The sequence below is a fragment of the Phyllobates terribilis genome, unplaced genomic scaffold, assembly GCF_046119375.1.
Source record: "Phyllobates terribilis strain yellow unplaced genomic scaffold, ASM4611937v1 Scaffold_8__6_contigs__length_399053987, whole genome shotgun sequence".
Lineage (NCBI taxonomy): Eukaryota > Metazoa > Chordata > Amphibia > Anura > Dendrobatidae > Phyllobates > Phyllobates terribilis.
This window is the reverse complement of record NW_027362768.1, coordinates 288,949,477-288,972,740: the sequence shown is the minus strand read 5'-3', so window position 1 is coordinate 288,972,740 and position 23,264 is coordinate 288,949,477. Positions and strand designations below refer to the sequence as shown.

At 42.1% G+C, this 23,264-nt stretch overlaps 1 protein-coding gene and 1 long non-coding RNA gene across 3 annotated transcripts in view; one reads left to right on the top strand and one right to left on the bottom strand.

The window, feature by feature from the left end:
- The window catches only part of LOC141157299 (musculoskeletal embryonic nuclear protein 1-like), a 51,146-nt gene that overhangs the window by 5,238 nt on the left and 22,644 nt on the right, over positions 1-23,264 (bottom strand). The window contains exons 7-9 of one of the 2 annotated variants that reach the window (XM_073644363.1): positions 22,583-22,732; positions 17,206-17,316; positions 6,496-6,507 (exon numbers count right to left, since the gene is read on the bottom strand). In XM_073644363.1, the coding sequence (XP_073500464.1) occupies positions 6,496-6,507; positions 17,206-17,316; positions 22,583-22,732 (273 nt within the window). Of the gene's footprint in view, positions 1-5,584; positions 5,741-6,495; positions 6,508-17,205; positions 17,317-22,582; positions 22,733-23,264 lie in introns of those variants that run through there. The other variant, XM_073644362.1, reaches the window with a different exon arrangement.
- LOC141157301 (uncharacterized) lies at positions 3,337-15,159 on the top strand. The gene is made up of 2 exons (XR_012247780.1): positions 3,337-3,440; positions 14,648-15,159. It is a non-coding gene; the product is annotated as an uncharacterized lncRNA (long non-coding RNA).

Below are 23,264 nucleotides of genomic sequence, written 5' to 3'. Positions count from 1 at the left end.
ATTGATGACCTATCCTAAGAATAGGCCATTAATGTTAAAGTCCCAGACAAACCCTTAAATGGAAAGTCACAGTAGAGGCCTTTCTCATGAGTCCCACAACAATATAATAAATATGTTCAGAACATGTTCGAGTTAAAGGAAAAACTCAACTAATCTCCTCTAAATACGGGTTGAGTCTGCCATTGCAACTGAGTTCTAATAAATTGATTGGTTGTGAGCTACAATACTGCACACAACCTGTGGTCAGGTGTGGCACTGTTTTAAGAAGCATACATTTATAAAAAAAAAAAAAAAATGCACATAAAAAGCCAATTTTTTTAATGATATAAAAATGTCTCTTACTGAATACTTCAAACAATCAGATACAATCAATTGGTAAAAATAAGTCACTTTTTTTTGTGTTTGATTTATCAATCTTGTATGCCAGAAAACTGAAGAATTGTGCAAAAATGTAGCACATTTATGCATTTTCATGCCATGCCAGAATGGGCAGAGCTTGGGAGGGGCATGGCTACCCCCGCCCGCCAAATTCATTAAAAGTGTCACATTTCTTATGCTAGAAATACTCCGGTCATTGCCACAGAGAAGATGCCCCAAATTCATTAAGTGGTGTGCGCCTCTTAATAAATTCAGCACATCGCTCTCTAGCAAGCCCTTCATTAAGACTGGCGAGCACAATGCCGCATACTGTACAAAGTCAAGATACTCGATTTTCGACTAAATTTTCAAAGTGGCATCCACATCTTTCCCCTGGGATGCTGCACGGTGGATGGAGTGTCTGCACACCTTTTTTTTTCAACAAATGATTTAAAGGGATCTAGAGATCCTTGATGTCACACGCCGGGTGTCTTATCCTATTAGAGTCGCTGTGATTGTTTGAAACAAACCTTCAGAAGTAAGCAGAAATGTCTTCTAATCCTGCATGATACCCTATAATGGTGGCAGTATTTGTTCTAGTGACCGTATTATAAAATCTGCTTCCTATTTCCTCATGATGTCTTATTTTATTAAACAAGTTAAAAAAATATATATGGAGTGAAAACTAACCAAAAACTAAATCCAAGTCTAAGCAGCATCCGTAATTACATAATCATTCCTGGAAAAGCCTTTAAATCAGTGATATAGGTTAATATTTCTATTACTTTAAAGAAGTTATTAAAAGAGTAAATAAACTTTTTTTTTTATTATTTAATTACCGATCAGCCTTTGGAAAGTTATTAATCTCTGTAATATAATGTATTATCTTATTTTGCTTCCTTTGATCTCTAAAATCATGCTGAAAGTGCTGGCTTATCTGCCTAGTACTTGCTGTCTTAGTAGCTGATTTGAACTGCAGATCTAGCAAAATCCCTGCTCCTGTGTAGGCTTCTATGCTCATCTCACTATTTAGAAACTCTCTCCCTGACTGAGCATGGGAGAAGTGAGCAGAGAAGCGGACTCTGACAAATGATCTTTGCTAGACCTGCAGTTCAAATCAGTTTCTAAGACAGCATGAACTAGGCAGATAAATTAGCACTTTCAGCCTGGTGTTAAAGATAGAAGGAAGAAAAATAAAGTAATGAAGTATATGACAAAGATTCATAACATTACAAAGGCTGATCAATAGTTAAATAATAATAAAAATCAGTATAGAATATAATCTGTGTAGTTGGATGAGAAGATTCACTACAATAAGACAAATCAAGTTCAAATGAACTATGATTGCTGTCCTTTGCGGGTTTGACTGTCTTTTTGAATGAGCACAAGGACATAGTTGACGGAGTTCTTGTGCACCTTTTAAAGGGAATCTGTCAGTAGGTTTTTGCTATGTAATCTGGGGACAGAATGAGGTCGGGGTTAAAACACAGATTTCAACGATGCGTCACATGTGAAGCTGTGTGCTGGTGTTTACTTACACTGAATGTTTTATCACCTGGTGATTATTATTGCCAGACTAGAGCAGCTATAGCAGTGTGTGCATGCTAGTCCGACTTCGCCCCCTCCTGTGATAAGCAGCTCACTCTCTATAGACGACGTACATGGAGAGCTTGGTGTGGGCGAGCAGGGCTGGCTCCAGGTTTTTGTGGGCCCTGGGCGAAAGAGTCTCAGTGGGCCCCTTTAACACATGCCACGATTCATGATGCACAGATACAGCAGAGAAATATATAGGTATAGTACAATGCCAAAGATTTCACTTCTTACATTACATGAGGGATATCTATTGTAAATTCTACAAAAGCTCAGAAACCGGCAAATCCTCGCAGCGCACAGTGCAAACCGGACAGTATAGTCCTCCATACAGGATACTGGCCCCCATATAACGCTCCATACAGGATACTGGCCGCCATATAACGCTCCATACAGGATACTGGCCCCCATATAACGCTCCATACAGGATACTGGCCCCCATATAATGCCCCATGCAGGCTGTGCCCCCACATAATGCCCCATGCAGGATGTCACTTTCCCCCCATATAATGCCCCATTCAGGATGTCACTCCCCCCCCCCCCCCCCATCATATAATGCCCCATGCATCCATACATAAAGAAAAAATAATAATAATCAAATACTCACCTCACTTCTCACCTGCTGCCGCTGCTCCGGACTCCTCACCCACGCCGGCGTCTTCCTGCTCTGCGCTGTGACGGCTCAGCAGAGGGCCCGGCAAAGGGGCGGGCGCTGGCACCGCTCATGGGTCCCATAGCGCGCAGGGGTGCCTGACGGCGACTGGGCCCCCCCGCCTGCTCAGGGCCCAGGCACTTGCCCGGGTGCTGGTGCCGGGCCTGTAGGCGGGGTTAGCTTTCTCAACTCTGCTGCGTTGCTATATCCAAAAACTGTGTCAGAACGGCAGCACCCAGTAAACTAAGTGATACATCATTGGATTCAGAGTCTCTTTGCTTACATTATGCTGCTCTCAGATGAGGTAGCAAAAACCTGCTGACAGATTCCCTTTAAAAGTTGGGCATGTCTGCAAACAGTGTATTTTTCAGTCCATTTGTCTCACTGTGATAAATGGCTCTGTCGGGGAGACGTCTAAATCACGTTTTTAAGGGGTTCAAACAGAAACCCCAGAAAGAACCCATGAAAGTAGTTCTGAACACTATGTGAAGCCTTGCTAAGATGCTTTAAAAAAAAAAATAAAAAAATGTCTATGCCAGAACCTCAATTCAATGTACCCAATGCGTTTACATAAAGTGAGTGACAGCAATATAAATACAGGGAGAGAAATCTGCATGTTGTTGGATTACAGAAACCACTCACCCTTTACAAAGCCATTATGGCATGCAACAGAAATTTCAATGGGGAGGGGAGGTCATAGTTATACTCTCCAGAGCTGGCACGAATCTGCTCTGTAAACTGCCAGTGACTCTCATCTCAGTAGAAAGATCCAGAGATTTTGTTGTCACACTACTTGGGATGAAGAGTGGCACAGATGTCAGCCGCGTCTAATTTGGACACAGTGAGTCATGAGGTCACCTTGAAAATGTTTATTACTGCCATTTACATTGAGGAACGAAAAAAAATAATTCACTGAAAGTAGCTATACTGGGTAGTTTACTTACGGGACCTTTTTTTTTTTTTACTTAAATTCATATAATTGGGACTAAAAACAATTTTTTACAATTGGGTTTCATTAAAAATTTTGCATCATTTACTTTTTATAGTCTCTGTTGCAATGGCTGCAGAATGAGTTAACTGAGAATCCTTCAGTCAGCCCACTATGAGGATCCATAGACTCATGTCTTTTTTTTCTGAGCCCATCACAGCTGATTTATGACAACAGACCACATCAAAGTTGATTGTTTCTCTGCACTATGAGCCTGTACTTTTTTTTTATATATATATATATATATATATATATATATATATATATATATATATATATATATATTTAAAAAAAATAAAATGAATCAAAAATTGTCCCAAAAGATGGAAACCCCCAAGGTAAAGCCCCCTGTCATTTTCGGTTCCTTTAGTAAAAGCAGCCTCCTATTAATTAAAATGATGGATATATGGCTCCTTCCCTGGGAGATGCTCAAGGAGGGTTCCATGTCCAGTAGATAAAGACGTAAAAAGCTACTTCGTACTCCAAGGTGAAAATTATATTTTTTCAGACTCAGTCAGGAAATCCAAACAAAACTAACGTTTCGGTCCGTATAATTGGACCTTCATCAGACGCGGATTCCTGTAGATTATCCAATGAATTAAATGCCGCATGTGAATCCTTATAATTGAGCATCTATTGATCTTCTTTCTCAAAGGGAATCTGTCATTAGATTTTTGCTGTGTAATCTGAAGAGAGCAGGAGATAGGGGTTAAAACACAGATTTAGTTTATCATTGTTGAGACACAGCAGGTGCATGCTAGTCCGACACCCCCGTCCTGTGATAGGCACCTAGTGTATATACAAACCTGGTGTGGGCGGAGTTAGGTTCCTCAGCTCTGCTGTATTGCTAAATCTGAAAGCTCTGATTGTGTCAGAACGGCAGCACCCAGTAATTTAAGTGATACATCATTGGATTCAGCTTCTCTTTGCCTACATTATGCTGCTCTCAGATGAGGTAACAAAAAACTGCTGACAGATTCCCTTTACATATTCGTAAGAGAATGTGAAAGCATTTTACTACAGGATATGAACCAGCAGGACCAGAGGCTCAAGTATAGTTCAGAAAGTAATTTTTTTTAACCGTTTGTTCCTACATTGGATATAAATAAGGGAAGTTAAAGACTCTGAAATACTGAAAAATTGTATCCCTCACAGTAGCAAACATTTGGATGCTGTGTTTTTAGCACCAAAAACAAAGCTCTTAAAACAGCAAGAAAACCTGACCTGAAAGCTATGAATCCAACCTTATAGTCTCTCTAGGCTCAAGAAAATTCATTATTTTTCCTCTATGTCACAGAGGAAATGCTTAGACCCAAATATGACCTTTCTTCACCAATCAATATGCCACTGTACCACCGTATTCTCACTACAAAATCTTCAGAGACTCACAGAGGTTACAGTATGAGCCCAAAGAATTCTGTAACCACTGAATTTGGGATCTGTGTGACTCTTCGGTTATGACATGGTGCAATTGCCAATTTGGCCTAAAGGCCGTTAATCCTAAATGATATACTTTTTCATAAACATGTAAAATAATTTTTAATTCTATGTATAATTGTGCCGTCTCCGGTTCTATTTGTGTATTCACGACAAGAAGGATATACTCAGACATCTGCACTACGGAGAAATCACAATGGAACAAGAGGGAGAAAAATGGTCTATATTAATCCATAATAGTAGAAATATATTAAAGTTTCAGAGGTCTATACATTGTAATGGCCAACTGAAGAGATGGTAACAAATAGCAAGTTTTTGAGACTGCTCAGGTGTCTTCATCAGGCATAATAGGAAGAATACAAAATAAACAATAGAAACGTATGTTGCATCGTATAGCATAAGTGAAGGAGATAAGCAAATGCATTAAAGTAGCAGCAATGATAGAAGATAGCCGTGGCAGGAATAAAAGTCTGAGACACAGTCAGTCTTCAGAGCAGACTTATCACATCTTGCATCCAACAGATCAATCTTATACATAATAGTTCTATAAGGTTTCTCACCTGTGGTTGGGACATCTCAGCTCACAACTGGTTAATGACGACAGAAGACAAAACACCACAGAGGTCTCTGCAGTCCAATCCTTGACAGCTGCATCTATATATGTAGGGGACGGGTGACGTGGGGAGAGGGAGTTTCTACAGGCAGAGCCTTATCCAGAGAAGCAATGCTCTCAACGGGTTTTTTCTGTAAGATGACTGGAGTACAAAGAATCCAAGCAACTGTTGTTTAAAGGGGGAACATGTTACAACAGCGGCCAAATTTATAGAACAGATCATCAATTGCTGTAGAAGACGAGGATGCAAAACACCAATTTTGCCCTATTCATCATCCATGCTTTTTCAAGTCATTTTTCTCTTTTTGTGTTGTTGGGTTTTTTTGCAACATGATGCACGCGGTTCAGGAATTTTGTGCACTTTATTTTTTTTTTCACTCATTTTCACAGGAAAAAGTTGCATGGTTCACGCAAATGTCATAATTTGAATAAATGCTGTGTGTTTGATTCTTTTTATATACCCATAGTTTGCCTTATCGATCAACAATTGATGGTACCCCGGGTGATATCTCTCTATATTCCAACCTAAGCAATATATATGCTGTACAGAGTTATACAATACATGTATACAGTACATTTGCGCAAACATTTTTAAAAAGTCGCAACTAATGGATCGGCCACAGACATCTGGATAATAAACATAATGTACACATTGGCAAACAACGAAAAACAAATGAACACATAAAATAGACTTAAAAAGAGGTTGTCTACTACCAACCCCTTCTGAATCCCTGTTTCCCCCAGTAAAAAAACAAAGCAACACCTGTACTCACCGATGCCATTCCAGTGGTGTTAGCACTGGCTCCCCCGGGGAACGTGTGACATTGTTATATCACGCAATCCCTGTGGCCAATCAGCTCTGGCTCCACTCTCCTTTCCTACAGACACAATCGACTTCCAGAGGAAGGGAGAGCCGTGGCTGCTCGATCACTTCCTCCAGATGTCTTGATTTGTCTGAAGAAAGCCAGCGCTGATTGGCCGCAGGGGTTGCCTGACATAATGTTACGTAAACCCCAGGGGAACCAAGTGAACGGAGGTGAATATAGCTGTTATTTTACTGGAGGGAAAAATAGGGATTCAGAAGGGGTTGCCTGAGTAGTTGACAACCCCTTTAATATTTGGTCATATTATGCTACTGAATTTTTTTTTTTTTTTTTAAAGGGTTGTCCGAGTTCAGAACAAAAGTCTATAGTCACTATATGTGACTGCATGTATCATGCCTATATGGTAAATCCAATTGTGAATAACTATCCCACATTTAAGTGAAATGTAAAAAAATCTGTCCAGTAATGTATTTTATTATGGCCTTAAAAGGGGTTTTGGCGATTTTTTTTTCTGCGGCATGGCAAGCTGGATGGCAGCGTTCTGTTGTGATCCAGCCTGTCATGTCAATGTAGCAGAGCTGAAGCGGTCGTGGGAACCATGGACAGGTAAGGATGAGATTGCTTTATTATTTTACTTTTATTGCAGAAGACATTGGCTTCAGCTGGAATGGGCGTGACGGTAAGCATGGTTTAATTTAGAACATTAAAAAATTGTGCGTTTATTTCAAGTAAAGGACTTTATTCTGGGTGTTTGTGGTTTTTTTTAACTTTGACTATGGGGTTAGTAATGGGGGTGTCTTATAGACGCCTCTCCATTACTAACCTGGGCTTGATGTCAGCTGGCATTATAAGCTGACATCAACCCCAACCCCATTACCCCACTGCCACCGCTACAGGGCAGTGGGAAGAGCGAGGCTAAGTGCCAGAATTGAAGCATCCTATGGATGCGCAATTTCTGGGGCGGCTGGTGTTTCTAGCCTGGGAGGGGGCCAATATTCATGGCACCCTTCCTGGGCTATTAATATCAGCCCCCAGCTGTCTGCCTAGCTTTTGCTAGCTATTAAAATAGGGGGGACCCCACGTCATTTTTTTGGGGGGTCCCCCATTTTAATAGCTAGTAAAGGCTAGGTATTCAGCTGGGGGCTGATATTAGTAGCCTGGGAAGCTCCGTGGGTATTACCCCCTTCCCAGGCTTCAAACATCTGCCCCAGCTGTCTGCTTAACCTCCGCTAGAGACTAAAATTACGGGGAACCCCACGCCAATTTTTTTTTTTTAATAAATACTTTATTTTAACACTAAATGACAAGTACAGTAATCAACACTGTCAATGTACTTATTATATATGTGACTGACATGTTTCTATCTATCTAATCTATGTGTGATTCTCTATTCTTTCTATTCTAAATTGTCGGGTACCGCTGCTGAATTGCCGGCCGGCTTTTTTAAAGAGACTGTGCATGAAAACACTATTATTTTTTTTAATAAATCCTTTAACACTAAATGACAAGTACAGTAAGCTGAGCGCTGCCATCCAGCTTGTCATCCTTCAGAGACACTGCAGAGCGCAGGCATTATGGGAACTTCTGATTCCGGTATTCGATATTCTAAAAGTATCGGAACTCAGTATAGGAACTTTGATACTGAAATATCGGGTATCGACCGATATTCGCGGTATCGGAATGCTCAACACGACTGGCTACTTTACCTGGAAAAATTGCTGTAACTTCTAAAAGAGACGGTAACAAATTTGGACTGTACATACTTTGGTTCATGAGAAATGAGAATGCAATGAACCTCAACGACGAGAAACATCCTCGCACCGAGTGATCTCGCCGACTTGTCGCCCGCTAGTCGTCTCCACTATGATAGACTTGCTGCTCACCTTTCTGTGCGTCGGTAGATAATGTGGTGCTTGCATTTTACGCCTGTCAAATTCCTTCATTTGTTCATGTACAGATGCAGTTTGGAGGAGCGTGTTCCAAAACTTATTGGAACAAGAAGTCCTTAAACAAGTACCAAAGTGAGTTTCTAAAGAAGTTTGGAGGTCGAAATCCATCATCCAAACTGTCTTGAAGACAGAGTAATCTCCAAGTAACTGTGGCCACAAAAATCGCCTGATTTAACACAGCCGGATTTTTTTCCTTTGAGGCCATTTGAAGGGTTGGGTGCACAGTAACAAGCCACGAACATTACAGGTACTCCGAGAGAACAAACAGTGAGAATACAGAATTAGACCTACCAGTACTTCCATTTCTAAGAACCTTCCACGACAGCATAGGAGGATGTCTCCACGCCCTAATGGGGGACAGGAAGCACAAAGAGGTTAAAAACCCCTCCCACCTCCCCATTGCCAGTGTCTTATAACGAATCACCATAGCATAGAGACTTATAAATCTAGGAAAAACAAAAAATTAGAAGCAGGGAGGAATATGGTGCTGTCGTGGAAGGTTCTTAGAAATGGAATTACCAATAGGTCTAATTCTGTTTTCTCCAATCACCTTCCACGACCGCATAGGAGGAATACCAATCTATTATCTTAGGGAGGGACTACGGCCTGAAGCACTTTCCTGCCAAAGGCCAAGTCTTGAACTGATGAGAGGTCCAGCCGATAAAATTTGATGAACTTGTTAATGGAGGACCATGTGGCAGCTCTGCAAATCTGCTCGATCGAAGCGTCTGCTTGTTCGGCCCAGGATACTGACATTGATCTTGTGGAATGAGCGGTCAGTTTTTTTCGGAGGGGGTAGGCCCTGACTGATATGGGTCATACGAATAGTTTGTTTAATCCAATTGGAAACTGTTTTTCGACACCTTTCTACCCTTATTTCTACCCATGGGCTGGATCAACAGATTTTGGTGAGCTTAAGATAGTGAATTACCGCTCTACGTACGACTAGGGAATGAAACTCTTGTTCCTTACTATTCGATGGGTTTTGGCAAAAGGACGGCAAGATGATCTTCTGAGATCTATGGAAGGGGGAGACAACTTTTGGCAAGAAGGCAGGATCAAGTCTGAGAATAATTCTATCCTCTAAGATTCTTAAAAAGGGTTCCTTTATAGAAAGGGCTCGAAGTTCTCCCACCCGTCTAGCCGAGGTAATGGCAATAAGGAAAGTCATTTTGTAGGAGAGATTCTGGGTGCTACAGGCTGTTAAAGGCTCAAATTGGGGTTGAGAAAGACCCTTGAGGACTATATCAAGATCCCAGGATGTAACTAAAGACGGAAGGGTAGGACAGAGTCTAGAAGCAGAAGTCATAAAACATTAACCCATCTGTGTCCTGCTAAGTTACAATCAAAAATAGAACTTAAGGCAAAGACCTGTACTTTCAGTGTACTACGTCTAAGACCAATTTATAGACCCCTCAGAAGGAAATCCAGAATCTGAGCGATATTAGGGTGAAAGGGGTCCAGAGGAATAGGAGCACACCAGGAGGAAAATGTTTTCCACACTTTACCATATATAGCGTTGGTTACTGGTTTACGAGATTTCTGCAAGGTTGAGATCACGTGTTCTGAGAGCCCTTTGGCTCTCAACACATTGGCTTCAGTAATCATGACGCTAATTTGAGGTGTTGAGGGTCTGGGTAAAACAGAGGACTCCGAGAGGATATTGTGTTTTCGAGGTAGGGGGATTGGACCGTCCAGCTTGAGACTCAATATTAGATAATACCAGCTTCTCTTGGGCCACATGGGTGCGATCAAAATTGTCCTGACCCGATCTTCTCTGATTTTTTGGAGAGTTCTGGCTAGCAACGGAATCAGGGAGAAAGCATAAGCTAGCTGGAAGGACCACGGATGGGAAAAAGGCATCTATCCCTAAGGAGCCCTTTTTTGGCTCCAAGGAGAAGGTGTCAACCTTCGCATTCCTGCGAGTTGCGAAGAGATCGACTTCTGGTAAACCCCATCTTGTTACTAGAGAGAGAAAAAAAACATCCTGGTTCAGGCACTACTCTCCTGGGTGAACGTCTTGTCTTGACAAGAAGTCTGCCTGAGTATTGGATAATCTTTTCAGATGTACGGCTGTGAGAGACAGCAGGTGTATTTTGGCCCAAGAGAATATTCTTTTGGATATTGATTTTAGATCGTTGGACCTCGTACTTCCCTGATGACGAAGGTGTGCTACTACAGTCATGTTGTCTGAGAAGATTCGAAGATTCGAACGTGGGTTCCCGATACCAGGTCTCTTGCCGTTAGGCTTCTATCGCTTTCAGTTCTCTGAAGTTGGAAGATTTGGACATTATGAGAGGACTCAAGAGAACCTGATAGAGAATTCAGGATACCACTGCACCCCAACCTCTCCTGCTCGTGACGGTTGTCATAAGTAGAGGGGACTGGACTCAGACCACCCCTCTGCAAAGATTTCTGGGGTTCAGCCACCAGGCTAGGGAGGCCTTCACATGACCAGGAGTCCGAACATCTGTTCCAGGAAGTAAGAATGTGATTCTGTAGTTCTCTGGAGTTGGCCTGTGCCCATAAGACAGACTGGATACAGGATGTCCTGGGGTTCCCAGGACCGACATGGCTGCTTTCAATGTAGGTGACCGTTGATCCCGGAATGACTATATTTTCTTCATAAGGTTTTTCTGATGATCCTCTGGTAGAGAGGACATCTGTTGCACCAAATCTAGAGTAACACCCAGAAACTGTCGACTTGTTGATGGAATCAGCTCGGATTTTTTTAAATTAGGATCCAACCTAGACTCTGAAGGAGTCAAAGGGTCTCGGAGATATCTCTGAGGACCGAGGTAGTCTGTGCAATTAGAAGGAGATCGTCTAGATAGGGGACGATACATATCCCTTGTTGACGAATATAGGTTACTACTTCGGCCATGAGTGTGGCGAAAACCCGAGGGGCCGACGAGATGCCAAAGGGAAGTACATTGAATTGGTAGCGTTGAACCTGATGGTTCTGAAAAACTGCGAACCTCAGGAACTGTCTGTGGGCCTGGTGGATTGGGACATGAAAGTATGCATCCTGTAAATCTATTGTGGCCATAACATATCCCTGGCCGACTAAGGGTATTGCAGACTTTACAGATTCCATCTTGAATTTTCTGTATACCACGTGTTGATTCAATTCTTTCAGATTTATAATTATCCGGGAGGCCCCAGATGGTTTCCGCACAATGAAGAGGCGAGAATAAAGTCCTCCTGATTGTTCCGCCAGAACGAGAGATATTGCACCTGCCTACAGGAGATTTTGAATTTCTGCAACAAGAATGTCCTGGGCCCCCTTGGAGAGAAGGACGGTGACCTTTATTCCCTGAGGGGGGTCGGGGTTTGAACTCTATAAGTAGGCCCTCCGAGAGGATATGGAGGACCCACTGGCAGCGGGATATTGTCTGCCACTAGAGATAAAAGTTCAAAAGACAACTCCCAACCGGGACGGAGTCATTGTTTATCCGGTGATTGTTGGGGAACCAAGATGTTCCTGGTTTTCCCCCTTTTTGGAAACTCCAAAGCCCTGCCTTCCCTTTTCCCTTACAATGGGTAGATTGTGACTGGGAGGGGCAAAAAAAACGCTTTCTAGGGAAGGACCAAAGGACGTATTCACCATGGAAAGGGATGGCGCAAAGCTTGGATTTTGACGTTGCGTCCCTGCTCCAGAGTTTGAGCCAAAGAGCTCTCCTTACGGAGTTAGATAAAAAGGCTGATCTGGCAGCGAAACGGACTCCTTCAGCGGAGGAGTCGGCCAGGTACCCAGTGGCTTTTTGGAGTAGGGGCAAGGAGTCTAGGAGCTCTTCCCTGGAGGTACCCTGAAGCTAAGTGGTCAATAACTTGAGTCAGCCACTTGAATAGGGATCTGGCCACACGTGGAGGCGATATTGGAGCGTAAAGAGGCCGAGGAAGACTCCCTTGATTTTTTAAGGAGGCTTTCAATCTTTCTATCCATAGGATCTTTCAATTGTGAAGAGTCTTCAAAGGGAAGGGCCGTCTTTTTAGCTACCCTAGCCACCTGTACATCAACCTTGGGGACTTCCCATTTACCAGTATCTCCTAAGGGGAAACAATGTTTAAACTCAGAAGGAGTCTGTAAACGTTTTTCTGGAACTCCCATTCCTGCGAAATTAAGGATTGTATGTTTTTGTGGATAAGAAACCCAATAGGTTTGAGACCCCCGAACATTTCGTCCTGGATGGATGGGGCTACCTGTTCCTCTTCTACCCCCATAGTGCAGTGAACCCCAGATAACAGGTCTTCCAGATCATCCACAGAAAAATAGAATTTTTTATTTCCCGTTATGTGATAGGTAGAACCCTCTCTCCCCATCAGAAGTAGAGCCCATGTGATGGGAGTCCCCGGAGTCCTGACTTGACAAGTCTACCTGAAATTTTCTCTCTTTTGAGGGGAGAAAAATCAGGGCCCTGGACTGGAACGGGAGTAGGGGCAGGACGGAAGGAGGACTGAAACTCCTGTTTCACCATATTACAGAGCTCGTCAATTAGGGAAGGCTGTTCCTCCCTGACAATTGCATCTGTACAGGGCTGACACAACTTTTTGTTATGAGAGGGGAGCAGTTTCTTAAAACAGACCGCACATTTTGGGGATTTGTCCTTTTTGGGACCAGTTTTTTTACCCTATAGGAAGAAAAGGACGCTGGACTTGGACCCAGTTTACTGACCCGACCCCAGAACACACACAGTGACCGGAGTAACACTGGGATCAGTAGAAGCAGGAGCAGACATTCTAACTGGAGGAGCAGTACTCACCACTGATGTCTTCAGATCGGGTCTTTATAGAATAAAGACCGGATCACCCAGCGAGGAACAGGTGTTCCCTTCTACTTCCGGGTCAGGACAGGTCCCGATAGCAGAAACGAATCCAGCGCGCTCCCCAGACTGACGCATGCGCTCCAGGTGGAACGCATAACCTGGAAGTGATCACGTCGTCCGAATCGCGCTGACAGGGGAGCACGCACGAAGCAGGAGAGGACCGGAGAGCTCAGGGAGGCCTCCGCTCCCAGTACTCTGGCCCACTTTACCCCACCAGGGAGCACAGGAAGGCCAGAAATGGTCCCAAGTCCAGAGGAGACAGGAGCAGCATGGAGGAAGAGGGCAAGCAGACGACCACCGCTGCCCGGCAGGTAAATCTATCCCTGCTACATAAGCCGGCCATACAGCAAGGAATAAACTCTCCATGCCCCATGGGGGTCAGGAAAGACACTGGCAATGGGGAGGTGGGAGGGGTTTTTAACCTCTTTGTGCTTCCTGTCCCCCATTAGGGCGTGGAGACATCCTCCTATGCGATTGTGGAAGGTGATTGGAGAAATTCGAGCTATTACTCCAGACATCCTGAGGAATACATTCACCAATATGGAACGAAGCATGCAGGGATTCAAAATGTGGACTTTTTCAACACCTGCTTTAAAACATCAGTTTCTCATGAACCCAAGGTATGTACAGTCCAAACTTCAGTAAGATAGACCATCTTTTAGAAGTTACAGCAATTTTTCCGCGTAAAATAGCGAGTGAATCCCCCTGTATTTGCTAGTACAGATGTAAGTAATACACTTAAACTACATTAGACGCTCAGGAGCAAAAACCTGAGCACAAACAGTGGTTTTAGTCCATCAAAAGTGTTCTATCCCTGTAGAGCACAAAGGTGGCTCCAAATCACAACTGTTACCACTCTGATCTCCTCTTATTTTTATGTATCCACTTTTACCTTTGCTCAAATTTAGTTAAAAGGATTATTCCCAGAATAATTAAAAAAAAATAAATGGAGCAGAGATGCACTTCATGCACGAGCTCTGCTCCATGCATTGTCTATGGGAGTGGGTGAGAGAGTATAGCGTTCCTGTATTTCCAGCAGCCCCAAGACAGTGGAGGTGGAGCAGAACCATCTCTCTCTGTTCCACTCAAGTCAGGGAATTTGCAGAGCCTTAGTTTCAGGATCCATAGCTCCGTTCTGGGTCAGGCAGGGGATAACTATACAAATTTAATACAATATCATTACATGCTGGCAATCCTATAGGTTGTAGTCTCCATCAAAACCACAAGGTGGCCAATACAGACCTGTATAGCATAGACATCTTGTGACAGAGTATCACAAACTCATGCATTTTTATTTTCCCTGAGGCAGTAGCTCATCTAGGCATAAACTGAGCCAGGAAATAACATATCTAAGAATTGTGACTTGATTTCCCCTTTAAATCATTTTTTTCCCACATGATTTCCACTACAGGCGCTGATACGCTCCTACAGCTTTCACTATGCAGCAGGAATTTCTCCAAACTGACCAACCTAAAAGCAGGTGTGAAAAAAAGACAAAACATAGGATGAATATTTGGAAACTTGTATTTATGGTAAGGAAACAAAAAAGGGGGAAAACATTTAATTGCAGCCCCCAATCTCACCCACCAGTTATTAAAAAGTGCATACATCCAATACACTGATCCTATGTAGGAAAGCACTTAGCAATGTAACACATTCCTTTAACCTCATGTCTGCCATATCACCACCGATGATGCTTTACTCCAGGTTTGTGGCTTTTGTGGCCAGGACATGGTTAAGAATCCCTGAAAAACATCATCTACATACTAAATGGTGTCCTTGTCCATGTACGATTATGTGCAAATACCAGACCAAAACTGAAATACTTGGAGAAAAAAAAATCTGATTTTGCATCTCCAGCGTATTCCACGTAACACAAGATCATTTATCAAAGAATAAAACAAAACCTCTTTTTCACCCTTTTTGACCTTTTGCAAAAAAAAAAGTATTTGTAAAAAAATATAAATTAAAAAAGGCTCAAAACGACACTAGACATACTGCAAAAACCTCCACGCTGCCAGAAGGGAGAACGACGCATTGCCCAGCAATAGCTCGCACTCACCCCCACCGAGAGCAAGGGGGTCTGGGAATGATCTAACTCGGGGGACTGTAACAGTAAAACAAAGTTAAGGCAGAGTCTTCCGTATAGGATCACAAGGGGTTACGCCATACTGTGGATTTCGTTGGCGGAAGAAGTCATACATGTATTTACTCCTTTGTTCAGTAGGTCCATTTGATCTGGCAGTTCTGTATCAAGTCACTTGTATATACAGATATGGGAGAGAATCAATTTTCTTGAAGAACGTCAGTGTTTGATGTATAAAGATGTGACACTTAAGCCATGAATGTCTGATAGATGATGGGCTCCTCGTCCATCTTGAGGAAGGGGCCTCGCTGCCTCCAAGAGCGTAGAGGTGGTCTGAACGCACAGCTCTCCATTCATCATTTGTAGAGGAGTCTTGAGATTTGCCAAGCGCTTGAGAAATATGAATACACCTTTAAGGCCTACAGGTAAACTAAGAGGGGTTTTCTCATTTTCTTAAACTTGGTAAAAGGTCAAAGTGCTTGTAAAAACAAGCACAGTTCAGTCCGGTGCCGCAGCCATGCTCCGGTGCGCTCCTGAAGAAACAGCATGAGAAAACCCCTTTAAAAGGGAATCTGCCAGCAGGTTTTTACTATGTAATTTGACAGCAGCATGATGTAGAGGCAGAGACCCTGATTCCAGTGATGTGTTACTTACTGGGCTGAGTTTTGCTGTTTCAATAAAATCAGTCTTATCAGAAGATTATCACTACAGGACTAGGTGTCTCGTGCCTCCTAGTCCAGCCACGCCCCCATCAAAGATTAAACACAGGAACTGCCAGTGTTGGGGGCGGAGTTATACACAGCTCAGCATTCTGAGATCTGCAGCAGAAAAAACTGTGATTATATCATAATTGCTGCACCCAGAATACTATCAATGGAGTCAGGCTCTCTGTCCCTACACATTGCTACTCTCAGATTATATAGCATAAATCTGCTGGCAGATTCCCTTTAATGTATTAAACCTACACTTGAATATTAGAATTAAAGGCAATGAACATATTTGTATAAGGATATTGGGATTGTGGCGCCAATACCATATCTGTAACAGGGACCCATTTAAAGAACTGTTGCATTACTATGTGAAACAGGGGTTTCATGCCCCCCTCAAGTACCAGAGTCCATGTGCAAATGCATCCTCTACTTGAAGGTCATTTAATGAAGACCTGTAGAGCCTTGGAAATTTCCAAACTAGATGATCAGAATGACATAGCTTTGATCTTACTGCCATTATCAAATGCAGACTGGTTATAATGTAGTGTAGGCACAAGCTGAGATGCTGCCTTGAAATGTAATAATGCATAGAAAAGAATATATTGGAATGGACAGACAAGGTTATGCCTAGTGTTCCTGCATTACTGATACAATGGTGGATCTGGGATTAGATTTCACATTCTGCATCTTGATACAGATCACCGCAGACGGCATCAAGCAATAAAAGCATGCCCCCACCATACTGTGATGTGTAAAGTCAGTAACGGGCATGAGGTTAGAGTTAAATGGGCAAATAAATTACCCTCTTTTTTTCTGATAAGTAAGAAATCTAAACAAAAAAAAATTATGGGAGAAGCAGTCAGGTTAGAAAAATGCCAATGAACAGTTATTAACCTTGATCTCTATAAACAGCAGCAGGCATCTGCAGGACCTGTGCCGGGTACAAGTGGGCAGTATCTTGTAGTTTGCAGTGTCCAATACCCACTCTGCAATGTTCTGACTGCTAATAACACAGTCTTGTATCACCTCTATCTCTGAATGCTGACAACACAGCAGAGGTATCGGCTCAAAGTTTCCTGTGCCAAGAAGCCAGACCTTGTTTACTCCTGTAAACCTTAGTTCAGTGGAGGCATAATTGTGCAAAAAAAAAAAAAATCTAGCGGAACATCATACGGGCAGGCCAAAACGGTGTTTCTTTTTCTTAACAGATTTGGAATTTGTTAGCCTGCGGAGGTCCTCGTCGCCATCAGACTCTTCCATTTCATCATCTGCTGAAATGAGGATCTTTTGAAGAAAAAAAAATACATGAAATATTTTTTTCGATTAATTTATACACTTTTTTTTTATTTAATAAAATAAACACACACATATACATACAAGTGCTTCTCACTAAATTACAGTAGAATATCAAAAACTTAATTTCAGTTCTTCAATACAAAAAGTGAAACTCTTATATAGAGTCATTATAAACAGAGTGATCTATTTCATGTGTTTATTTCTGTGAATGTTGATGATTATGGCTTACAACCAATGAAAACACAAAAGTCATTATCTCAGTAAATTAGAATACTTTATAACAACAGCTTGAAAAATCTTTTTTAAAATCCAAAATATTGTCCTACTGAAATGTATGTTCAGTAAATGCCCTCAATACTTGGTCGGGGCTCCTTTTGCATCAATTACTGCATCAATGCGGCGTGGCATGGAGGCAATCAGCCTGTGGCACTGCTGAGGTGTTATGGAAGCCCAGGTTGCTTTGATAGCAGCCTTCAGCTCGTCTGCATTGTTGGGTCTGGTGTCTCTCATCTTCCTCTTGACAATACCCCATAGATTCTCTATAATAGATTCTCTATGGGGTTAAGGTCAGGCGAGTTTGCTGGCCAATCAATCACAGTGATACTGTTGTTTGTAAACCAGGTATTGGTACTTTTGGCAGTGTGGACAGGTGCCAAGTCCTGCTGGAGAATGACATTTCCATCTCCAAAAAGCTTGTCAGCAGAGGGAAGCATGAAGTGCTCTCAAATTTCCTGGTAGACGACTGCGCTGACTTTGGCCTTGATAAAACACAGTGGACCTACACCAGCAGATGACATGGCCCCCCAAACCATCACTGATTGTGGAAACTTCACACTAGACCTCCAGCAGCTTGGATTGTGGCCTCTGTACTCTTCCTCCAGACTCTGGGACCTTGATTTCCAAATGAAATGCAAAATTTACTTTCATCTGAAAACAACAACTTGGACCACTGAGCAACAGTGCAGATCTTTTTCTCCTTGGCCCAGGTAAGACGCTTCTGGTGTTGTCTATTGGTCACGAGTGGCTTGACACAAGGAATGCGACACTTGTAGCCCATGTCCTGGATACGTCTGCGTGTGGTGGCTCTTGAAGCAATGACTCCAGCAGCAGTCCACTCCTTGTAAATCTCCCCCAAATTTTTGAATGGCCTTTTCTTAATCCTTTCAAGGCTGCGGTTATCCCAGTTGCTTGTGCACCTTTTTCTACCACACTTTTTCCTTCCACTCAACTTTCCATTAATATGCTTGGATACAGCACTCTGTAAACAGCTAGCTTCTTTAGCAATGACCTTTTGTGGCTTACCCCCCTTGTGGAGTGTCAATGACTGCCTTCTGGACATAGTCAGCAGTCTTCCCCGTGATTGTGGAGCCTACTGAAACAGACTAAGGGATCTTTTTCAAACGCTTCAGAAGCCTTTGCAGGTGTTTGTTAATTATTGTAATTTACTGAGATAATGACTTTGGCTGTAAGCCATAATCATCAACATTAACAGAAATAAACACTTGCAATAGATCACTGTTTGTAATGACTACATAATATATGAGTTTCACTTTTTGTATTGAAGAACTGAAATAAATTAACTTTTTGATGATATTCTAATTTTGTGAGAAGCACGTGTGTATACATACAGTACAGACCAAAAGTTTGGACACACCTTCTCATTTAAAGATTTTTCTGTATTTTCACGACTATGAAAATTGTACATTCACACTGAAGGCATCAAAACTATGCATTAACACATGTGGAATTATATACTTAACAAAAAAGTGTGAAACAACTGAAAATATGTCTTATATTCTAGGTTCTTCAAAGTAGCCACCTTTTGCTTTGATGACTGCTTTGCACACTCTTGGCATTCTCTTGATGAGCTTCAAGAGGTAGTCACCGGAAATGGTCTTCCAACAATCTTGAAGGAGTTCCCAGAGATGCTTAGCACTTGTTGGCCCTTTTGCCTTCACTCTGCGGTCCAGCTCACCCCAAACCATCTCGATTGGGTTCAGGTCTGGTGACTGTGGAGGCCAAAGTCATCTGGCGTAGCACCCCATCACTCTCCTTCTTGGTCAAATAACCCTTATACAGCCTGGAGACGTGTTTGGGGTCATTGTCCTGTTGAAAAATAAATGATGGTCCAACTAAACGCAAACCGGATGGAAAAGCATGCCGCTGCAAGATGCTGTGGTAGCCATGCTGGTACAGTATGCCTTCAATTTTGAATAAATCCCCAACACTGTCACCAGCAAAGCACCCCCACACCATCACACCTCCTCCTCCATGCTTCACGGTGGGAGCCAGGCATGTAGAGTCCATCCGTTCACCTTTTCTGCGTCGCACAAAGACACGGTGGTTGGAACCAAAGATCTCAAATTTGGACTCATCAGACCAAAGCACAGATTTCCACTGGTCTAATGTCCATTCCTTGTGTTCTTTAGCCCAAACAAGTCTCTTCTTCTTGTTGCCTGTCCTTAGCAGTGGTTTCCTAGCAGCTATTTTACCATGAAGGCCTGCTGCACAAAGTCTCCTCTTAACAGTTGTTGTAGAGATGTGTCTGCTGCTAGAACTCTGTGTGGCATTGACCTGGTCTCTAATCTGAGCTGCTGTTAACCTGCGATTTCTGAGGCTGGTGACTCGGATAAACTTATCCTCAGAAGCAGAGGTGACTCTTGGTCTTTCCTTTCCTGGGGCGGTCCTCATGTGAGCCAGTTTGTTTGTAGCGCTTGATGGTTTTTGCAACTGCACTTGGGGACACTTTCAAAGTTTGCCCAATTTTTCGCACTGACTGACCTTCATTTCTTAAAGTAATGAAAGCCACTCGTTTTTCTTTACTTAGAATTTGTATTGTGGTAAGAAAAAAGCAGCCAACAGTCTATTCAGTAGGACTATCAGCTGTATATCCACCTGACTTCTGCACAACACAACTGATGGTCCCAACCCCATTTATAAGGCAAGAAATCCCACTTGTTAAACCTGACAGGGCACACCTGTGAAGTGAAAACCATTTCCGATGACTGCCTCTTGAAGCTCATCAAGAGAATGCCAAGAGTGTGCAAAGGCAGTCATCAAAGCAAAAGGTGGCTACTTTGAAGAACCTAGAATATAAGACATATTTTCAGTTGTTTCACACTTTTTTGTTAAGTATATAATTCCACATGTGTTAATTCATAGTTTTGATGCCTTCAGTGTGAATGTACAATTTTCATAGTCATGAAAATACAGAAAAATCTTTAAATGAGGTGTGTCCAAACTTTTGGTCTGTACTGTATACACACACACACACACGTACGTACATATATTATGTATTTTTATTATATACACACACACAACAATATTAAGCAATATGCTGGTCATGCCACTCCATTCCAAGAAGCAGTGATGAAGAACAGGGTACAGAGGGACCCCTGCATCCACACTTTCATTATCTGGGTTGAGATGGTTAATAAATGTGTTTTGTGCATCAAAATAGCTTTAAAAAGGCATTTAATATTTTACTTTCTACTTATTTGAATTATATGAAGTAGCAGAACACAAAATATCAATTTTCTCTGCACTGTTAGGCTATGTGCACACATTGTGTTTTTGCAGACGTCACAAAGCCTGAAGGGTTTCCTGATGCCAGCAAAGTGAATGAGAATCCTGAAGTCTCATGTACATGTTGCTTATTTCTGACTTGCAGCTTTGAATCTGCAGTATGTCAATTCCTTCAACATTTTCGTTGCATTTCACCCATATTAATGAGTGGGGAAAAATCTGCACCAAAAACGCACAAAAAAAAAAAAACGCATCAAAAACGTGCATATTTTATATTGCATTTTTCCTGCCAAGAGATGCAGAAATTTCTGCACCAAATTTAACGTGTGCACAAACCCTTAGATATTCTTCCAGTGCAGAGTCTGTATACTGTTTGGCCACTAGATGTCAGTAATGCTGAAAACTCTAATATAGTGGAGCGCATATACAAGACCATCTTACTTGATCACCTTTGATCTAGATTTCCATTTCTCTTATACCTGATGCAGACTGACCCTCCAGGAAACCATTTTTAGTGATTCAGTAAAAACATTTTTCAGGAGCCTTCCTCATCAATATGGCAATCATTCAGAAAAATACAAGAAAGCATTGTTACCGGAGAGGACGAGGTGTTCTTGTGGCTTCATCAGCCAGTTCTTAGTAGCGAGGCGGAATCTGTAATGTTTCCATACACATGACATACAGAACATTAAACCTTTCTCTAGGCCTTGGACCATCTTACAAAGTGGAAACGCATAAACTTCTGCCAGGCGTATTGTGCCTCTAGCTATGCCACTGAGTGACACAACACTGATGCCATTGTTTTCTGGGCTTGATTTTAATTTTACTGCAGATTCCTACTATGAATAGAAGCGCATATAACCAGCTGTGACATGGTCACTGAGAATTAAAGGGGGTTTTTAGTACAATGGAGCCCATCCACAGGATAATGTCACACATGTGCACTGCCATTGCAGTCAGCTGTAGCTTTGAACGACACTATTCACATCATGACATGTGCGGAGCAACAGGAAAAATGATGCAGTTCCTCCATTATTTCCTAGGTTTCATTTTTACAGCTTTTACTGCGCGGTAAAGATGCCCTGGCAATATGATTCTCCAAGTCAGTAGGGTTACAGCCATATCAAACTTGTATAGCGTGCTGGGGTTTTTACATTTTTTTTTTTTTTTTTTTAGATTTTAGTGGCTGAAAAAAAAACACAAGATAAAATTAACCCGTACAATAAATGCTGTAAAGACAAAAATTGAAGCAGCCAGAATTGGTGTTTTTTTTTTCTCTTTGTCACCAAAACTCCACTGAAAATGAAAAAAAAAAAAAAAAAGTGTAGGATTGCAGTATAAAGAATAAGTGAAATCCCCTAAAGGGACTTAAAAATAAAGTAATAAGTTATAAATAAGCAAATAAAAAAGTGTCATTTATATTATTTTATTATTCGTTTTTTTACAATTTATTATTTTTTTTTTAATTCCCCTTAGAGGATTTATCTCGTTCTTTATACTGCAATACTACAGCATAGCTGATTTTAGCGGTATAAACGGTGCTCGTGAGCCCGATCCATACACCTGCATATGACGTGTGACGTGCTATGATGTCACACATCAGGAAAGGGGCTAATGAAGGAAATAATTCCAGGACTGCCCTTTTAATTGCTGTCTGTTAGGAGGTGAGCACAATCAAGAGAAGTCATTGGAAATCTTGAAAAGACGAATCGCATAGGAAAACACTCACTTCAGATTCAGAATCATCATATGAGGCCGCCCGCCGGTATCGGACCTTATTTCCGTTGCGAGATTCTGGGCTGCCTGCTTTCTCTTCCATTTTGGCTTTTGTCTTGCCCTTCTTCATCAGAAAGTTGTCCACCACCCAGAACATTAATGCCTGTTGTAGAAACAACTTATTTATGGAGTTATATACTGACCAGTACAAAATTCAGAAATGAAGCAGCTTGAAAAAGTATTACACGTCAAAAAAAGATAAAAGTCCCTATGTTGATTCATTTTGAACAGATTCTGGACCGCCCATAGACTTTACACATCCGGGTGGTTCGGATCCTACTCTGCAGTCTTGTTCTAATGGAACAGCTACATGTGACAGTGTAGCTGCAGGAGCAACAATCCAGCTGTCAGAGACAGCCGGAGTCCACATAGAGAAGGCAGAGATGGTTTATTACCGTCTGCGCCTTCTCTCCTGCTGTGTACACAGTGCAAAAGAGCACAGCAGTCATGTGATGTGTATAAAGAGGGAACAAGAGCTGCAGGGTCCTAGGAGACCCAGACACATATACTCTGCATTTAAACTGTAGCTGGAGAAAATATAACAATTTAGTGGTCCTCTGTGGTCATAAAAAAATGAAGTAACAAATATGGGAAAAGCAGACACTGATCTTGCCCAACATCAGCAAGAATAAACA